The 16,813-nt window shown below is 37.2% G+C and overlaps 1 protein-coding gene across 11 annotated transcripts in view; it reads left to right on the top strand.

Moving 5' to 3' along the window:
- LOC120781839 (low-density lipoprotein receptor) overlaps window positions 1-16,813 on the top strand; it is a 398,201-nt gene that overhangs the window by 263,704 nt on the left and 117,684 nt on the right. For 10 of the 11 annotated variants that reach the window (XM_040114061.1, XM_040114064.1, XM_040114081.1 and 7 more), the window contains one exon: window positions 15,918-16,037. In XM_040114061.1, coding sequence (XP_039969995.1) covers window positions 15,918-16,037 — 120 coding nt within the window. Of the gene's footprint in view, window positions 1-15,917; window positions 16,038-16,305; window positions 16,423-16,813 lie in introns of all 11 variants that reach the window. The other variant, XM_040114070.1, reaches the window with a different exon arrangement.

Here is a 16,813-nt window from a genome sequence, read left to right as displayed (position 1 = left end):
ATAATTCATAATTCACAATTAATAAGTCATAATTCATAATTCACAATTAATAAGTCATAATGCATAATTCATAATTAGTTTGTCATAATTCATATTTTATAAATTCCTGATTCATAATTCACAATTAATAAGTCATAATTCATAATTCACAATTAGTTAGTCATAATTCATATTTTATAAATCATAATTCCTGATTCATAATTCACAATTAATAAGTCATAATTCGTAATTCATAACTAATAAGTCACAATTCATAATTCATAATTAATAAGTCACAATTCATAATTCATAATTCACAATTAATAAGTCATAATTCATAAGTCACAATTCATAATTCTTAATTCTAAATTCCAAATTCATAATTCATTCATTTACGTGCCAATCCTTAATAGTCGCTGTTTCCGTATTTCTCTCGTTATTAATATTTTGAAATCCACTAACCTCTTGATTGCTTATTCCTTTGAACAAAACGGTTGACAAGTTTTAATTTCTTCTTTCAAATCAAGCTCTTACCTCTGCTTGTACTGATCTTAATATACGATTCAAATTTGCACAATTCATCGTTTTCATTGTTAGCTCTTGTCTGTAGAAAAATTCAATAAACTTTTCATTTCTTGCCGTCAAGTGTGCAGCCAGACCATAATTGCCACTTGTATTGCATATGCTCCGGCGCTTAGCCTAACTTTCACTTATTTCTTCGCATTGCTTTATCTACTCATCCGTTCAGTTCTACTTTCATTCGTTACTTCGAACGAAATTTCTTTTCTGCCCGCATTTCAGCCACTTCAGATTTTACTCGTGCTTTTTTACTTGCTGCCGCGATTAACTTTCACTTTCTTTACAGACGATTTTTCTGCTTATTGGAATATGAATACAATTTGCACGCACTTTTTGTGGTCGCAATTTTGCCAATTTCCATTCAGCGTCTACTTTCTTCCCCAGCTACTTTTTGACCGCACCTGTTGGACTAGGTGGCAACGATTTGGCGCAAAAATTGCAACAAGCGAATGCCTGAAAGCTTTTAACGTGATGCAGTGATTGTTTTTCTCTTGTTTTACCCTGTTGCCGAAGCTTTGTAGGGCTCATAAGAATTCTTGACCATCAAAGCGCCTCTTCAACTGGCCATGTTAAGAGAATGCAAGAGCAATCTTCTGTTTTCTTTGAATTCCATAACTTGCACTCACTGATAATATTTTTCTATACGTTTCGCTGGCGTAGTGTGCTTGCTTCCATAAAATCTGCCTTGACCCATATTCCGAAACATACAATGCACTAGCCGTGATAACTTGCAAGTGCAACTGGGTTGTAACATTTCTTTTGACTCTATTTGCTTTGGCCCTTCAGATTCTTTCTTTTTAATCTCATAACTTCCGCAAAATAGCCGAGAGGCTTGTCATTTCTTGTTAGCCAAGCTGCTCGGTAACTAAATTGGCTAGCAGTGTGACAGTGTCGTATGTGTGATTGTGTGTGTGTGTGTGTGTTGTGACCAAGAGTTTGCTGCTCGTCGGCAAAGGCAGTTAGCAGTTAGTGTACTAAGCACTTTATGGGCTGAACAAGTGACGACCGTTGAACTCGTTCGCTCCGCACCACTGCGAGATATTTTCTTTGTTCCTTTCTATTTTTCTGGCGCTTTCAAGCAAAATGTACGCAAAAAAAGTATTTTTGTGTAACACAGCTGGACGTAAATGCCCATTGGCATAGAAAACTTCAAGTGGCCAGTAAATGTGGACACAGCCCCCAACGGCACAGCAGCTCTATCTTGCTGTAAATCGAGAGCACGGAGAAAGAGCTAAAAGATTTTACACAAAATTACTTTTATGACGAAAGAAAAGTAATAATAATGAAACCGCTGCCTCTATCAACGAACCAGTGACGAAAATCTCGAGAAATGGAATCAAAAGCACAGAAACGAAATAAAAGTGTTTGCTCAAAATATCAACTAAAGGCAGCAGCACATGCCGCATGTCCTGCCGAAAGTGTATGTACTTACATACTTGTACATATATATAAATATAGGTATGCGAGTAGCTGCCCAGTGCTGCCTGCGACCTGCGGCGACCAATTGTGCGGATTACTTAGCGAGAATTTCAAATTTTTTTGTTAGACTTTTACAATTTTTTCTATTTACTTTGCTATTTTCGTGTTAGTCTGCTTTTTCCTCGGCATTGCTCTCTTGTATGGCCTTTGCAACGCAAATTATGAGCGTTTGCGTTGGTTAAACATTTGTTCAACCGAAGTGTTGTTGGAAAGAATTATATCTTTTATTCAATTTTAGAATTTGGTTGACGACTGCAACCCAGTTTCCCATAATACAAGTGGATGGTATTGAATTTTGTCATAATTGTAATAGAAATAGTTGGTCGCTCTTCACTTTCATCGCAAGCGTAGATGATGGTATAAGCGAGATTTATTATGCGAAGGGATAAACATTATTTAGCTAGGAGTGTTCCAGCTTTGCAAAAGTTTAAAATTATTTATTAAAAAATTACAAAAAATGTTTTACTCTGCGGAATGCGGTACTTAAAAATTCGAAATTCATTGAATATAATTTTAAATTAGTATTTAGCAGCCTTGCTTGTAAAATAGACGTAGCCCCACAGGCTTGAAGTAACCCCACTGAGCCATTTCGTGAGATAATGCATTCACCACACTTGGTTTTTAATACATGGATTGTTACATTCGCTGTGTAGCTTATGGCGCCGTCCTGTTGGAAGCACATATTGTCCAAGTCTATATCATCCAATTCGAGCCACAGATATTCGGTTATTATTGAGCGGTAGCGATTCCCATTCACAGTAACATGCCTGTCTCGATCATCACGGAAGAATTACGGCCCAATGACGCCACCGGCCCTTAAACCGCACCAAACCGTAAGTTTTTCGGGATGCAATGGTGACTTATGGAATACGTGTGGATTGCCGCCTGACCAATATTGCATATTCTTAATTCAAGAACATACGATGATTCTGGTGGTCAAGCGGCTTCAGTTCTTGCGTCAATTTCATCTTGTAAGGATGTAGGCCAAGATCTTTCCGCAAAATTCGTCACAACGACGTCACAGAGATGGCCAACACTTAAGAACGACGTGTGAGAGACTGATTTGGGTCCCCTCAATTGATACGCAACCGGCAGCAATATTCTCGACATTTATAACACCATAAAGGACATGTCGGACACCCTATAATATATATATATTTATCTGAGTATATATAGAAAATCAGAATTAGTTATCAGCGCGACAAGCTGGACCGATCAAACTCAACTCCTTCTTGGCAAAACTTTCTTATTTGCAAGATATCGTCGTGAAAAGCGACATAAGTTATTATCTGACGTTCCTTTTTTATTTTTTTTTTAATTTTCCACGTTTATTGGGCCAACCAGGTTTTCTATGGCCAGGTTTTGTTCAGCGTCGTCTTCTGTCTTTTCCTATTCTGTGGAGGTACTTTTTGAAGAATCCATTAACGGATAACAGCTGGATTGTGTAGATGAGTGTAGGTCTTTTATTTGTCTGGCCGTCCATCTGCCGTGGCTCTCATTCCTCCACCTTCGTTGCTATGTTGTTCTTGTATCTTTCTTTATTTGTTCTATTGCACTGTTGCTATTTTCGGATGTTTTCTTTAGCTCTCACAGCGTTTTTCATTCGCATGCCAGAAGGTCAATTCTGGCATTACCGCTTATAACTAATATTACATCGCCTGACACTGTTCGGTAGACTGGTACAACTCGAAGGGCTGGAATGCGGTGCACTTTGGCCACCACCTTAATCTGGTTTCACTTTTTAAGCACATTTGGTCAGATATCAGCTCCTTATAATAGGACTCTGATAATCGTCGATATTAGGAGCTTTCTCTTTTATTGCCTGGGGCCCTTTTTATTGGCCATTAGTCTGCTAAGTTAGGAGGTGGTTTTCGCTGCCTATCCCTTGTCACTTACGCTAGATAGTTTACTGCTTTTTGTGTCCTAGAATATCCGTAGTCGGTTGCATACTTATCGTGCTTCATCTGGCATTTCAAGTTTTAGTGCAGCGTCCAGAAGTCTGGGCCTGAAATGGCTCCTTGTGCTGTTCCTGACGTGACCGATAACTGTCGTGATACCTCTCCAATTTGGTACAGCAGTTTTCTTCTATTACGGTAGCTACGCACCACAACTCTGAGATATTTATTTTGTCGGGGATTTTAAAGCGTCTAGCGTGAATATACCTACCATCTAGCGATGTTGAAGGCATTTCGGACATCCGCCATGAACAGTATTCTTCTGTATTTTTGCCATCTACGCTGTGCGGTTTCTACACTTTCAATGTCTAGCTTTTGGAGCCACTTTTTTGACAGTTTATAGTAAGTTTTCGTGATTAATTTAAACCTCAGGAGTGATAGCAGGCAATCAAATAAAGCTTCTACTTTCACAGAAGTAATTTAAATATTTCTATTTGCTTCAAGCAATAAAAAATATCAACATTTGCTTAAGTAAAGATCAAAATCAAGTGATTAATGAAGTTTTTCTTTCAACAAAATAAATATTTGACATTTTCACCGCATTAATGACAGTGTGTTATGCATAATTTTATAGCTATCAATGACGCAATAAATTTAAAGAATATTTATAGCAACTTATTGTATTATAAAAGTATATGTGTGTATATGTGTGTAACCCTTTGCGCTTTCTTTTTCTTTCGTTTAGTTAATTACTACGATTTTTATTAGGGTTGTGGTTGTTTGCCTGCCAGGCAGCGTAAGCCTTTAAGTCAAGGTAAACAATTTTCAGAATTTAATTAAAATAACAAAACACACAACCACTCAACACGCCCATGCACCTTTTCAACACCAACTATGCGGACAAAGCTGTCAAACGGAAAATTAAATTCGGTGTAAATTAAGCAAACTACTGTGTGCGTTTTTATACATATTAATTCCTTAATGATGGGTTTGTACTTTCTTAATAGTGAATTTAATAACGTACTGTGATTAAGCTTACAAAAAAAAAGTTTCCTGCGGCGGCATTGAAGCTATGAAATTCTTCACAGTTGCATTTTTTATAGAATAAAAGAGTAGAAAAGGTTCTTTAACTTAATCAATTTGTATGACAGCTTTATGTTATAGTAGTCCGATCTACGCCAGTAAAAAAGAAGAAAAAGAGTCCGATCTTAATAGTTTGTTTCGAGATTCTATCGACGCCATGAAAAATATTCAGCACAAAATTTCGTGAAGAAATCTTGTCAAAATGCCATAGCATATGTAGTCAGTAACTGCCTTTTTTTGAGCTCAGCTTTTTGAACACAGTTTACTGGCCTTTATTTTGGAATTATTGTTATTTTTATTTTTATTTAGCATGCTGCAACTTTAATTGCGAACTCTTTCTATTTTACCTATTTTAATGCAGAATAAATTACCACCTTTTTCTTTGGTCGAAAACTGAGGAAACGCACGTTGCGCAATGACCCAACAGACTGCCCCTGCAAATGTAGTAAACCAAGTGCATGCTAGCCGAAAATGACTTCCCGTTATTTGAGAATTTATGCTAGAAAAATGCGCGTCACGTGCCACGCTACGATGGCTGGCGCTGTGAGCTATTTATACGGACTTAATGTTACAAGTCAGGGAATTACAATGTCTTACAAACAAGAAAATCATAAATTCATGCTTTTAAGGGTAACTTTTATGCGCAAATGGCGCTGATTTTATTTATTCCTTCTCCACTTTAACCAACTGTACGGATTGAACAGCATTTAAGAGCTCAAGGCGTACCTTTCGGTCGTTCAAATTTGCTTTTTTTCGCTGGCTGAGGAAGGCTACGCTTGCTAAAAATAAAAGCTGACAGGAAAAAACGGAGATTGCTCGCTGAGAATTGGACTCTTAAAGTAGCTTATGGCAAACAAATATATTTAAATACTATACTATGTATATATATTTATATATACATTGAGATAGAAAAGCGTACAGAAATTGTAACTTAATTCCCCGAGTAAGTGATATTTCACAAAACTTAATTACTATGCCAAAAATGAACTCAATCTGTGAACCAGCTTGTTTACAGCAGCTGCTTAATTCGGTACACCTCAGTGGTGCGTTGGAATTTTTGCAATGGTTTATAATATTGAACAAAGAATTTTTCTACAAATTTGTATTTCTAACCGAATTTCAAGTGCGGAATCATTGCGGATGTTGAAAATGGCTACAAGTAGTACAAAACCTTCAATGACGGTTGTGAGATCGTTGAAGACATGCCGCTTTATTACGACCTTCGAGGCCAAAGAAATGGCCAGCGATAACGCACCATCGCATCGGGCTACTATTGTGACAAATTTAGAGTCCAAAACGCAATGAATACCTTCGATCAACCACCATATTCCTCAAATTTGGCTTCGCGTGATTTTTTCTTGTTTCCCAAACCGAAAGTGTCGCGCCGTGGATCTCCCTTTTTCAGCCCATCGAAGAGATAAAACACAATTCGATGAAGGAGCTAAAGGCCATCCCAAATAGTGCTTATGAAAAGTGTTTCGAGGATTGGAAAATCATTTGCATAATTGTTATTATTTTGAAGGGGAAATTTCAATACGAGGTCAATCTAACAGACCATTCAATAAGTCCGTATGATAAGTAAGAAAAAGCGAAAATTTTGACAAAATTCGATTTTATTATGCAACATTTTTTAGTACGATTTCCATTTCTCATCGAAATTAGTAGCAGTTGCGGCGATGACTTCTTGGCTTGTTTTGAATTCCCTTCCAACAAGCACTCTCTTGAGGTCTGCAATTAGAATCTGAAAAAGTTGCTGGGGTTAAATCTGGAGATCACTGTGGGCGAATAAGCAATTCGAAACCCAAGTCGTTCGTTTTGTCTACGTTTTATTTGATTTGGGACATGGTTCATTATCTAGGCTGTGAGCTCACGCGGCAACTTCCTTGCACAGTGTTTTCGCGTACTCAAATGTTTGTAAAATAATAAAAAAATAGCCATTCTATTGAATATATAATAAGTGAATACATGCAGAAGCCCACGAAACCTGATTTTTAAGAACTCATTACTTGAAGTAAAAATTATTACTTGAAGTATTCAGATAGAAAAAGTCTGATATGCCTTACCTAACACAAGGCAATTTTTTCACTGAGGGAATATTATACCAAGAATACAGATTTCGAATATTCTTCTTGTACCGTTGTTTTAATATTCTTTTACCGTTACACCCGCTTCCTGTTTCACTCACAATTGTGCGCTTTGCTCTCTACCTTCTAGCCAAGTTTATAACAATTTTATGCGTGCTAATTTATTACCTGGACAAATGAATCGCTGCAGGAAAAGAAATGCACTCTAAGCATCTAGCAGAGAGACCAGTCTATAAAGAACACAATATTCCGGTTTCCCTTGCCTTATAGACAGGCAAGCATCTATCTAATGAAGGTATTTGTAGACAAGGGAATAAATACATATATATGTGTCAGTGTTAGGGAACGTAACCGTAAATTTATAACGTCGAATTGGCGAAAAAAGAAAAAAATTACTGAAACAGAAGCAATAATTTGCGACTACTTGTACACACACTCCGATTTTCATATTTGCTTTTACCCATTTGAAGCCTACGAAAGATGCGTTTTCACTGCTGGTGGACGGGAATGCCGCGGCACCGCTTGGCATGCGCAAAAACATCACTTGGCGTAGGCACAAAAGGGATAAAAGACTACCCTAGCAGTGGTTGGCGCTACGAATGAATGACGTGAAACGTAATTTGTCGTGCGCGATTTAAGAGCTCTACGGTGCGTATACGCAATGCAGTAAATCATCGTGTAATGAGAGATGGAGGAGTGGGTGGAAATGAAAATGAAAGGCCGTGCCTGCTAAATGAGCTGCTATTTGCATGCTTTAGCGGGAAATTGCTTGCGCTGCTTTCATGCCGGCGACTAGCTCAGAGCGCAAGCCGCTTTGAGTGTCAAAGAGTTGGCGGCTATTAAAGGGGAATTAGAGAGGAAATTTAAGAGCTGTTTGCATTTTTTTTTTGTTATTTGTTAGATATACGAAATTGTTGTTGCTTTCTAGTTTTTATACCCTGAACAGATTATATTAAGTTTGTCACAATGTTTATAGCACCCAAAAGGAAACGCCGATGATCTTATGAAATATATTCTTAAATGTTCAGCGTGAGAAGCTGAGTTAATTTAATTTTTGTACCTGTATTATTCTTCCCAAGGGGCTGCTAATTTAATGAAACTGCTCTTTATAGCATCCAGCTGTCATACAAAGTGAACGAGGGCAATGAAGTACTTGTATGGGAAATTTTTTATTTGAAGAGATATTCTGACTAAATTTTACAGAGATTATTTTAAAAGCCAATCCTATAATCCCCGTAGAAATTATTCAGATCAGACTACTATAGCGTATAGCTGTCGTACAAAGTGAACGAGGGAATGAAGTACTTGTATGAGAAACTTTTTTATTTGAAAAGATATTCTGACTAAATTTTACAGGGAGTATTTCTAAAGCGCATCGTATAATATCCGAAGAATTTATTCAAATCAGACTACTATAGCGTATAGCTGTCATACAAACTCAATGATCGGCATCAAGGGCTTCTATGGAAAAATTTTTCTTTTGACAAAATATATTCACCAAACTTGGCGTAAGTTATTGTCTAACGTAATGGTACAAACTCCGGAGAAACTGCACAGATCGGATCAGTATAATATATAGATGCCTTGAAAACAGGCCGTTCAAATTCTTGTATGAAATCTTTCTGTAAGTGTATTTCAGTTTCGGTGTAACGGAAATTAACTTTTTTCTGTTTTTCTTTATGCTGTAAACCAACATTCCACTGCAAAAAACATCATATACTGTCTCAAATTTTGGCAAGTGAAATTCATTAGGTAGATTTTTGGACACATCATTCTAGCAGTAAACACTAAAAAATGCAATATAAAAGTTTTATATTTTTTCACAATATTTTTGTACAATTTTTTTTTCACAATACTTGTTTGCATATAGTCAACGAATCGGCTTAATACTACATAACGTCACCTTAAATACAAAATAACGTAGCAGTCAGTCAGTCAGTTTTCATAAGTTTGCAGGCGAAAGAAAAACGTTATAACAGAAACCACGGACATTGAAACAAAATTTGAGGTTTAGTTATAAAACGGTTATATATTGGTTATGTATTGGTTATCATTGACTAACATTGAAACAAAATTTGAGGTTTGGTTATAAAACGGTTATATATTGGTTATCAAATACTTATATTGATACAAAATTTGAATTTTGGTAATAAAATCGTTATATATATTAGGTATTATAATTGACGACGATTTTCGATTTTTTTGTAATGATACACTGTTTTGCATTTTAGTTGACGATATATTCAAATAAAGCGGTAAAGAATAATTCATGGCATAAATAATCGTTTAGTTGCCATATTTTTTTTTATTTCGCATTTTACAAAAGCAACTGCCTTTTTAATATCAAGCCGCTTCGTTCAAAATGTACATTATTTATAACGGATTAAAATGCATAAAAATATATCATCAGCGTGAATTTGTTTGCATTCATTTAAATTTCACATTTTTACCACTCAATTTAGGTTGGTCGCCCAACAGAAGTGCTAGTTCGTTAACACCATTAAATTTTTAACATGATTTTAAAAAGGCAATTTCTCTTAACAACTAAATCCTCAACTCAACATATCAGCGCCAACATCAGTGAAGCCAGCCTGCCAGCATTCATAAAATCCTAAACGAATTTCCGCCTTTGCTCATAAATTTTTATAACAACACCATCATCGTAAATATTGATGAGGGTCATTTGTTGTTATTGTACGTGTGAGTGTGTTTGCTACAAGTGACGTTATCGGGCAACTATTGTTGTTGTAGTGTGATGTAGGCCGTGCTGTCAGAAGCATCACTTTCCAACTCCTTCTGCCACATTTTACTTGTTATAATTTTATTTTTAAAATATTTATTTTTTCAAAATATTTTGTTGATAAATCAGCAAGCGAAAAAATCGAAAATTTCAACAAAAACAAGGGACGTCATAAATAATATATACATAAATACTATATAAATAAACAGCATAGCAAATTAATGCCAGAGAAATACGGCAGTATTCAGACAGTTTGTGTTGTTGTCCTTTTGCCCGCCAAAGCGTAGCTGTCGGAAATTGGGTGAATTGTTGCCGGAACGTGCAAATATTTTACAATTTTTTACCTCACTTTATTATTTGGAATTTATTTTATTTCCTCCCCTCTCTATCCCTGCACTGCCGTTTTGGTCATAATTATGCGAGCTTATTAAATTTTTATGGTTCCGAAAAATACGGCTGTCAGCGGTTGCGCAGCTCGTAGTCTTGCCGTTTTGTTGCTGCTAGATGACGCCGTTATTTACGTTTTGCGCCAAATTTCATCGTATTTCTCAATTCATTCTGTTTACATATTTCGGCAGCCTCCACAGTCGCTTGATTTAATGTTTACCCGCCATTTGCTCGTTTGTCGGTTGTTGGTTGTCCCTCAATCGCTCTTTCGCAATATCCCTTAAAACCGGTTTATTGGCATCCAACGAGGAGCAGCAGCGATGAATTTCATACTAATCATTATTTAATTGTTTGCAAATGATTACATAATTGCTTTTGCGTTCGGTAAAATTTTGAAGAAATGAACATTGTAATACAGATCATGCGTTTTTTAAACATTTTTCAAACAGTTTCTTTTCAACCGATCCCAAATTTGTTAAGGCGGCCAATGTCAGTCTCGGCTATGTCTGCTGGTGTGCCGAAGCTATGGCTGCCGAGTTGTTTCAGCCTCGGTCTTGTCAAGGGTGGATTTTTAAGCTTAAAGCATGACTCTTTATCGGACAATGTCCAGTAGGAACTCCTACGATTGCTGTTGGATGAATTTTGCCAATGGCAAGCAGTTCAGCAGATCTTCTAAGCACAGGAGCTGACTGTCTACCAATGCCTGCTAAGCCGATGCAAAGTCAATAGGTCCTGTGTAAAAGCACAAGATGAAAACGGAAATCTAACTCGTTGCCATACCGATTTGAATCTTGCCCTACTTGCCGTCAGTTTCAGCCACAATCTTTCCAGGAAGCTCCTTGTTTATCTACTTCGTCACCATTGTCACAACTTTGCAAATGTTTACTGCTCGAAAACTCAACTATAACTGAACGCATTAGCAATTTTGTTTAACTTCGATAACAGATGCTTGCACTACTAAATTTTATGGCTTCGAGCCACAATGAAAAATCCATGAAGCAGCATTTTCTTATATCGGTAAATTTTTTTATAGTTTCATAATTAAATAAAGCAATGTAAAAGACGTTGCACGTTAAATATTTACATTTAATAAACATTTAATAAACCTTTAATTCATTTACCGCTCAACCAGACGCGCTGAGAGTTTTATCATCAATATCACTATTATCATATAGTGCTGACCTAAAACTTTAAACTGGCAACCAATTTGCTAATTTTGGCATTTCAGTTGAACAAAAAAGAGAAATTTGATGAAGCAGTGCTTTCTTTTTCTCTAAATGCGGCCTTTTTTGCGATATCGTTCTTAAGACGGTCCAATAACGCTATATAATAGTCGCCATAACGTTGCCAGCCGACTGTAGCGTCTTTCCTCGTCGTGTTCATCGTGTGCATTTCACTTGGGTGACTGTCGAGTGGACCTGGAGTGAAGTGATGGAGCTATGTTTCATCCGTTGTCACTTGTCGGTGTAAAAACTCAAGTTTTCATGCTTGAACATCTCCAAACACTGCTCCGAATCATCAGCTCGACGTTGCTTTTGGTCACACGTGAGCTCGCGAGGCACCCACTTTGCATAGAGCTTTCTCATACCCAAATATTCGCGTATGATATGATATACATATTCAGTTGATGTCCTTAGAGTGACTACTATATGGTAAAACTTTAAGGGTATCCCAAAAATATGTTGTTCACTTTTTCGAAGTTTTCTTTAACCACAACTAAACTTAACATACCAATCCCTGATGGTTGATTTTCCTGGAGCGGTCTACTTTAACTGCGTTTTCTCCTAAAAAAAGCAATATCTTATCAACACGCATAATCCCTTATCAATCGCTAATATAAATGTATATTGATTTAAATTTAGTAGCGCCATCTATGTGTCAGGCCTGGAATTTTTCAATTGACCTGTTAATTTGCAAATAGAAGCGAATAGAATAGTAGTATCAGGAATGCAGATACTGTTACTGAGTGAGGTCTAATCGTATTCCGCGAATAGAGAGAAGAGAGGCAGGAACCGTTAGATAGTAGCATCGGCAATGTTTTCTGACTCATTGACCCATAATCTGTTCCCATTTAGAGTTTCAGGAACAGTTGGAGTGTGTTGTTCATTTTACTTTATATTAACATTAAATTATCGCAAATCTCATTACAATAGAATTAGACGGCTGATGATGAAAATATTGCATTTGTTTCTGGTAATTGTAGACCAAAAAAAATATTTAATAATTGATTATAATCAGATTAATTACGCTAAAAGCCAATACTTTTTCTGTGACGTTCCGTTACGCACTACACTCCATCTCCGCGTTTTGTTCAATACCTATATAAAAACAAATTTAGACATATTATGATCCAGGTGTTCTGCTACTTCGTGAATTTTAATATGCTCACGTTTTGCATTTCGTTGCACCGGCTCGTTCCACGGCTGCAATTTGCTGCTACCAAAAACTAAAAACAGTAAGCTGCCAATAAAATACAACAACGCTACAATGTAAAAAATATAGCGCCACTGATTTGGGTTTGTCTGCAATTGGTATTAGGAAATATCACATAAACTATGATTTTTGACATACTCACCGCATCTGTCACAATAACTCCAACCATTAACGGTGCTATAATGCTCATCACACTACCCGCAAAGTTTGAAACGGACATCAGTGTGCCGGCGAAATTTGGCGATAAGTCAATAACATTCACTAATGTACCTACAAATGTTGCTGAGTTGACGCCTACTGCCACAGTTAATAGAATAACGGCCAAATCAGGTTGATCAGAGTCGGTGAAACCCAGTGCAATGCTGGCCGCCATCGGTATCCACGTGCCGATCGTGTTGAAAATCTTCCGACTAGCATTCGTGCTAGTCACTTTCGCAGATAGCAGTTTATGAGCAAGGACAGAGAAACACACACCGAGTACTACATTAGCGGCATACGGTAGGGCGGAGAGCAAGGCATTACTTTGGATATCCCGATTGTACACATTTTTAATGTACGAGGGTATTTGTGTCATCATAGTCCAAAAGCCCCAATTGTAGGTACAATTACAGATGATTAGCGCCCAAAATGGCACCGATTGGAATATGCTCAACCATGGTGTTGTTAACTTAGCTGTGGCGGCATTATTTTCACTCTCAGAAATCTTTGATAATGCTGCTTCGATGTAATTTTGCTCCTTTGGTGAGATTAATTTGGATTGACGTGGAGAATCAGCGCCCCACAGCAGCCATATAAAACACCAGATAATGCCACAACCGCCGGAAACATAGAAAATGCTCGGCCATCCAAACTGTGAAGTGGCTAGTTTGCCACCAATACCCATTATGACGATCGTTCCGAATTGTGGGCCGGTATAGCAAATGGTCGTTAAAATGCCGCGTTCAGCTGGTGGCGCCCATTGGCCTAAAATTTTATGCGTCGAAGAATATAAGACAGATTGACAGAAGCCTTGCAAAACACGTAAGCCACAAGTGAATTGCCAATCGCCCAGTTGAGCGCTGTAGGGCGTAAGTAAGGCGAGAAATCCAGAAATACCGAGACCGCAGAGCAACATTACTTTACCGCCAAAACGTTGTGCCAGCAGACCGGCTGGTATCTGCATGACGAGGTAACCCCAAAAGAAACTGCTCAGTATCAGTGACTTTGTTTGCTCCGACCAGTCATACTCCTATTTGTATGGCCATAGACAATAACCATTATATTAAAAAAATAAATAAATATAATATGCGCGCACCGGAAAATCTGGGTTTGTTGCATTCCGATCCATCATTGCCACTATGGCCAGAGAGAGATTGTTACGCTGCATAAATGCCACACAGAAACCGAAGAATAAAAGCACACCTTGCAAGTGTCGCACGCCCACTTTCGGACCTATTGAAAACATAAAGCAGCACCCACGGTTAGTCAGCATAGCGTCAAAAATGAGTGCGTTGTTCTACAGCAAATGCGCTATACTTGCCGCCAGTTTCAGCCACAATCATTCCAGGAAGCTCGGCGGTTATTTGCTTCGGTAACATCGTCATAACTTTACAAATGTTTACTGCTCGAAGACTCAACTACAACTGAATGCATTAGCACTTATGTTATATTTTGATAACAGCAGCATTATTTTACTAATCTTTACGGCTTTCAGATACAATTGAAAATCCATTAAGTTACATTTCTTTATTTCGTTGTATTTTTTTATAGTATCATATTTTAATAAGCACTATATGCAAGATAACAGACATTGCATGTAAAATATTTACTTTTAATAAACCTTTAATTAATTTACCGCTCAAAAATATATGTGTTTTATCGTTAATATCACTAATATCATACAGCGCTAACCTTAAACTTTAAACTCATAGCCCATTTGTTAATTTTGACATCTCAGCGGAACAGAAAAATAGATACATGCAAGATAGCAGACGCAAGATAACAGATGAAAAGTCCCCAGCCTACCATAAGAAAACACATCTTTTGGCAAAATTCGTTTTTTTTTATTCAAAATAGTTCTCTTCACGAATGATGTACTGATTATAGCGACCTTCCAACATTTTACCTTCTTCTTAGGACTATTTGTCTTTTCCTTCATCAAAATAGGCGCTGGGGGTCAGATCTTGAGAGCACGGTGGATGTGGAAGCAAAGTTGAAGCCCAATTCAGAAATGTTTGCTTTCTTTTTCACTGCCTTATGACAGACTGCTTTGTCTTGGTGAAACAGCGGTTTCTTTTTCTCCAAATGCGACCGATTTTCGGGCTTCAGACGGTCAAATAACGCTTTGTGATAGTCGCAGTGGATGATCCTTCCCTCTTCAAGAAAGCCAATAAAAATTATTCCATGTGCACTCCACAATACAGGCGACATAACCTCGCCAGCCGACTGTTAAATTTTTCCACACTTTGAAGCGGGTTCATCGTGTGGAGTCCACTCGGATGTCCGTCGATTGTACTTAAGAGTGAAATGATGGAACTAAGTCATAAGTGATCATTCGTTGTCACTTATCGCCGCAAGAACTCGGGTTTATTATGTCTCAACATCCCCAAATACAGTTCTAAATCATAAGCGCGTCGTTGTTTTTGGTCAAAAGTGAGTTGGCGCGGCGCCCGCTTTGCACCGAGCTTTCTCATATCGGAATATTCGTGAAAGATATAATGTACACATTCAGTTCAAGTCTTTAGAGTCCCTACTATCTCGCTTCGTTAACAAGCTCTTTCGGGCGTCCACGGCGTTCACCGTCTTCGAAAATGGTTTCACCACATCTAAACTTAGCATAAAAATCGCTGGTGTTCTATAATCTTACTTCATCTGTGTCTTCTTCTTTCAAAAAGCAATATTTTATCGATACGTAAAATTGTATATCTTTTTTGTCCATTTTTTCACAATAGCAAAGATTGCTTCACTCAAAATGATACAATTCGCAAACTTATGATCTGACAGCTGTCAAATCAAATGAATTTTATTATAGTAGCACCATTTATATGTCAGGCCGAAAACTCCGAAACTCCAATAGGTGATATGATAGGCAATAAATTACGATTTTTTGAATTTGACAAGTGAATATAAACTCCTAAATCAAACGTTTCTCTTATATCAATATAGTGTTTCTCACGTAGTATATATTAATTATTTGCATTGCCTCTTACTCGCAGCTTTAAGTTGTTATAATTTGTCTCATACTTATTTAATTTGCTGTATTTTATGCTTCCATTTCAGGCTCCACCTGCGGCACTGAACAATTCAGATGCAACAATGGTTTCTGTATACCCAATAGATGGCGCTGCGATCAGGAGAGTGATTGCGCCGATGGCTCCGACGAAGCAACAACGCTATGCAGTAAGTTCTGCGCTTTTTTCTAGCACATAGAAACAGACTACACACACAGACACACACACAGTGTAAAGTAACCCAACAAAATTAGAAGAAAATTGTGTAAGAAAAAAATGCTAAGACACACCATTTTGGAGAGTGGAAAAATTTGTTAAATTAAACTTGTACAACTTTTTAGGCCAACACATGACAGTCTTAACTCAATATAGCCCACAATATTAGTTACTTAAGCTAGCAAACATGCACTCTAATCACATTATTACCTAATTCACAGTGAATTTCTGCTCACCGAACGAGGTGAAGTGCAAGAATGCCGAACAGTGCATACCACGCTCTTGGGTATGTGATGGCAGTCCCGATTGCCGTGACCAATCCGATGAAGCTGATTGCAGTAAGCAATTACATAAATACTTTCACTGCTAATATGAAAGCGATTTAAACGAATTTTACTAAACCAAACTAACAAGAAATAAACAAAAAAAATTATGGGAGGATTTTTTTTATTATTAGAGAGCATGATATAACTACTAACACGATTAATTTAAGAGCATAAAATAATGATGAAACCATATTTACTCATATTCTAAGATTAGAAACGTGTTTTACAAGTAAATTTAGTCGAGCTCATTTGCAAAATATTCAGAGTCTGCGTTACTCCATTAACCAAGTATTAAACATTTCACCTCCAGTTATACCAGCATATCGTCAACTGAAATGCAAAACTACGTATCATTATAATTATCGCGCTATAACTATTGACTTTTTTATTGCTTACCATTTAC

Source organism: Bactrocera tryoni, chromosome 1, assembly GCF_016617805.1.
Source record: "Bactrocera tryoni isolate S06 chromosome 1, CSIRO_BtryS06_freeze2, whole genome shotgun sequence".
Lineage (NCBI taxonomy): Eukaryota > Metazoa > Arthropoda > Insecta > Diptera > Tephritidae > Bactrocera > Bactrocera tryoni.
Note: the sequence above shows the minus strand (reverse complement) of the source record. Positions and strands in the feature narration are given on the sequence as shown.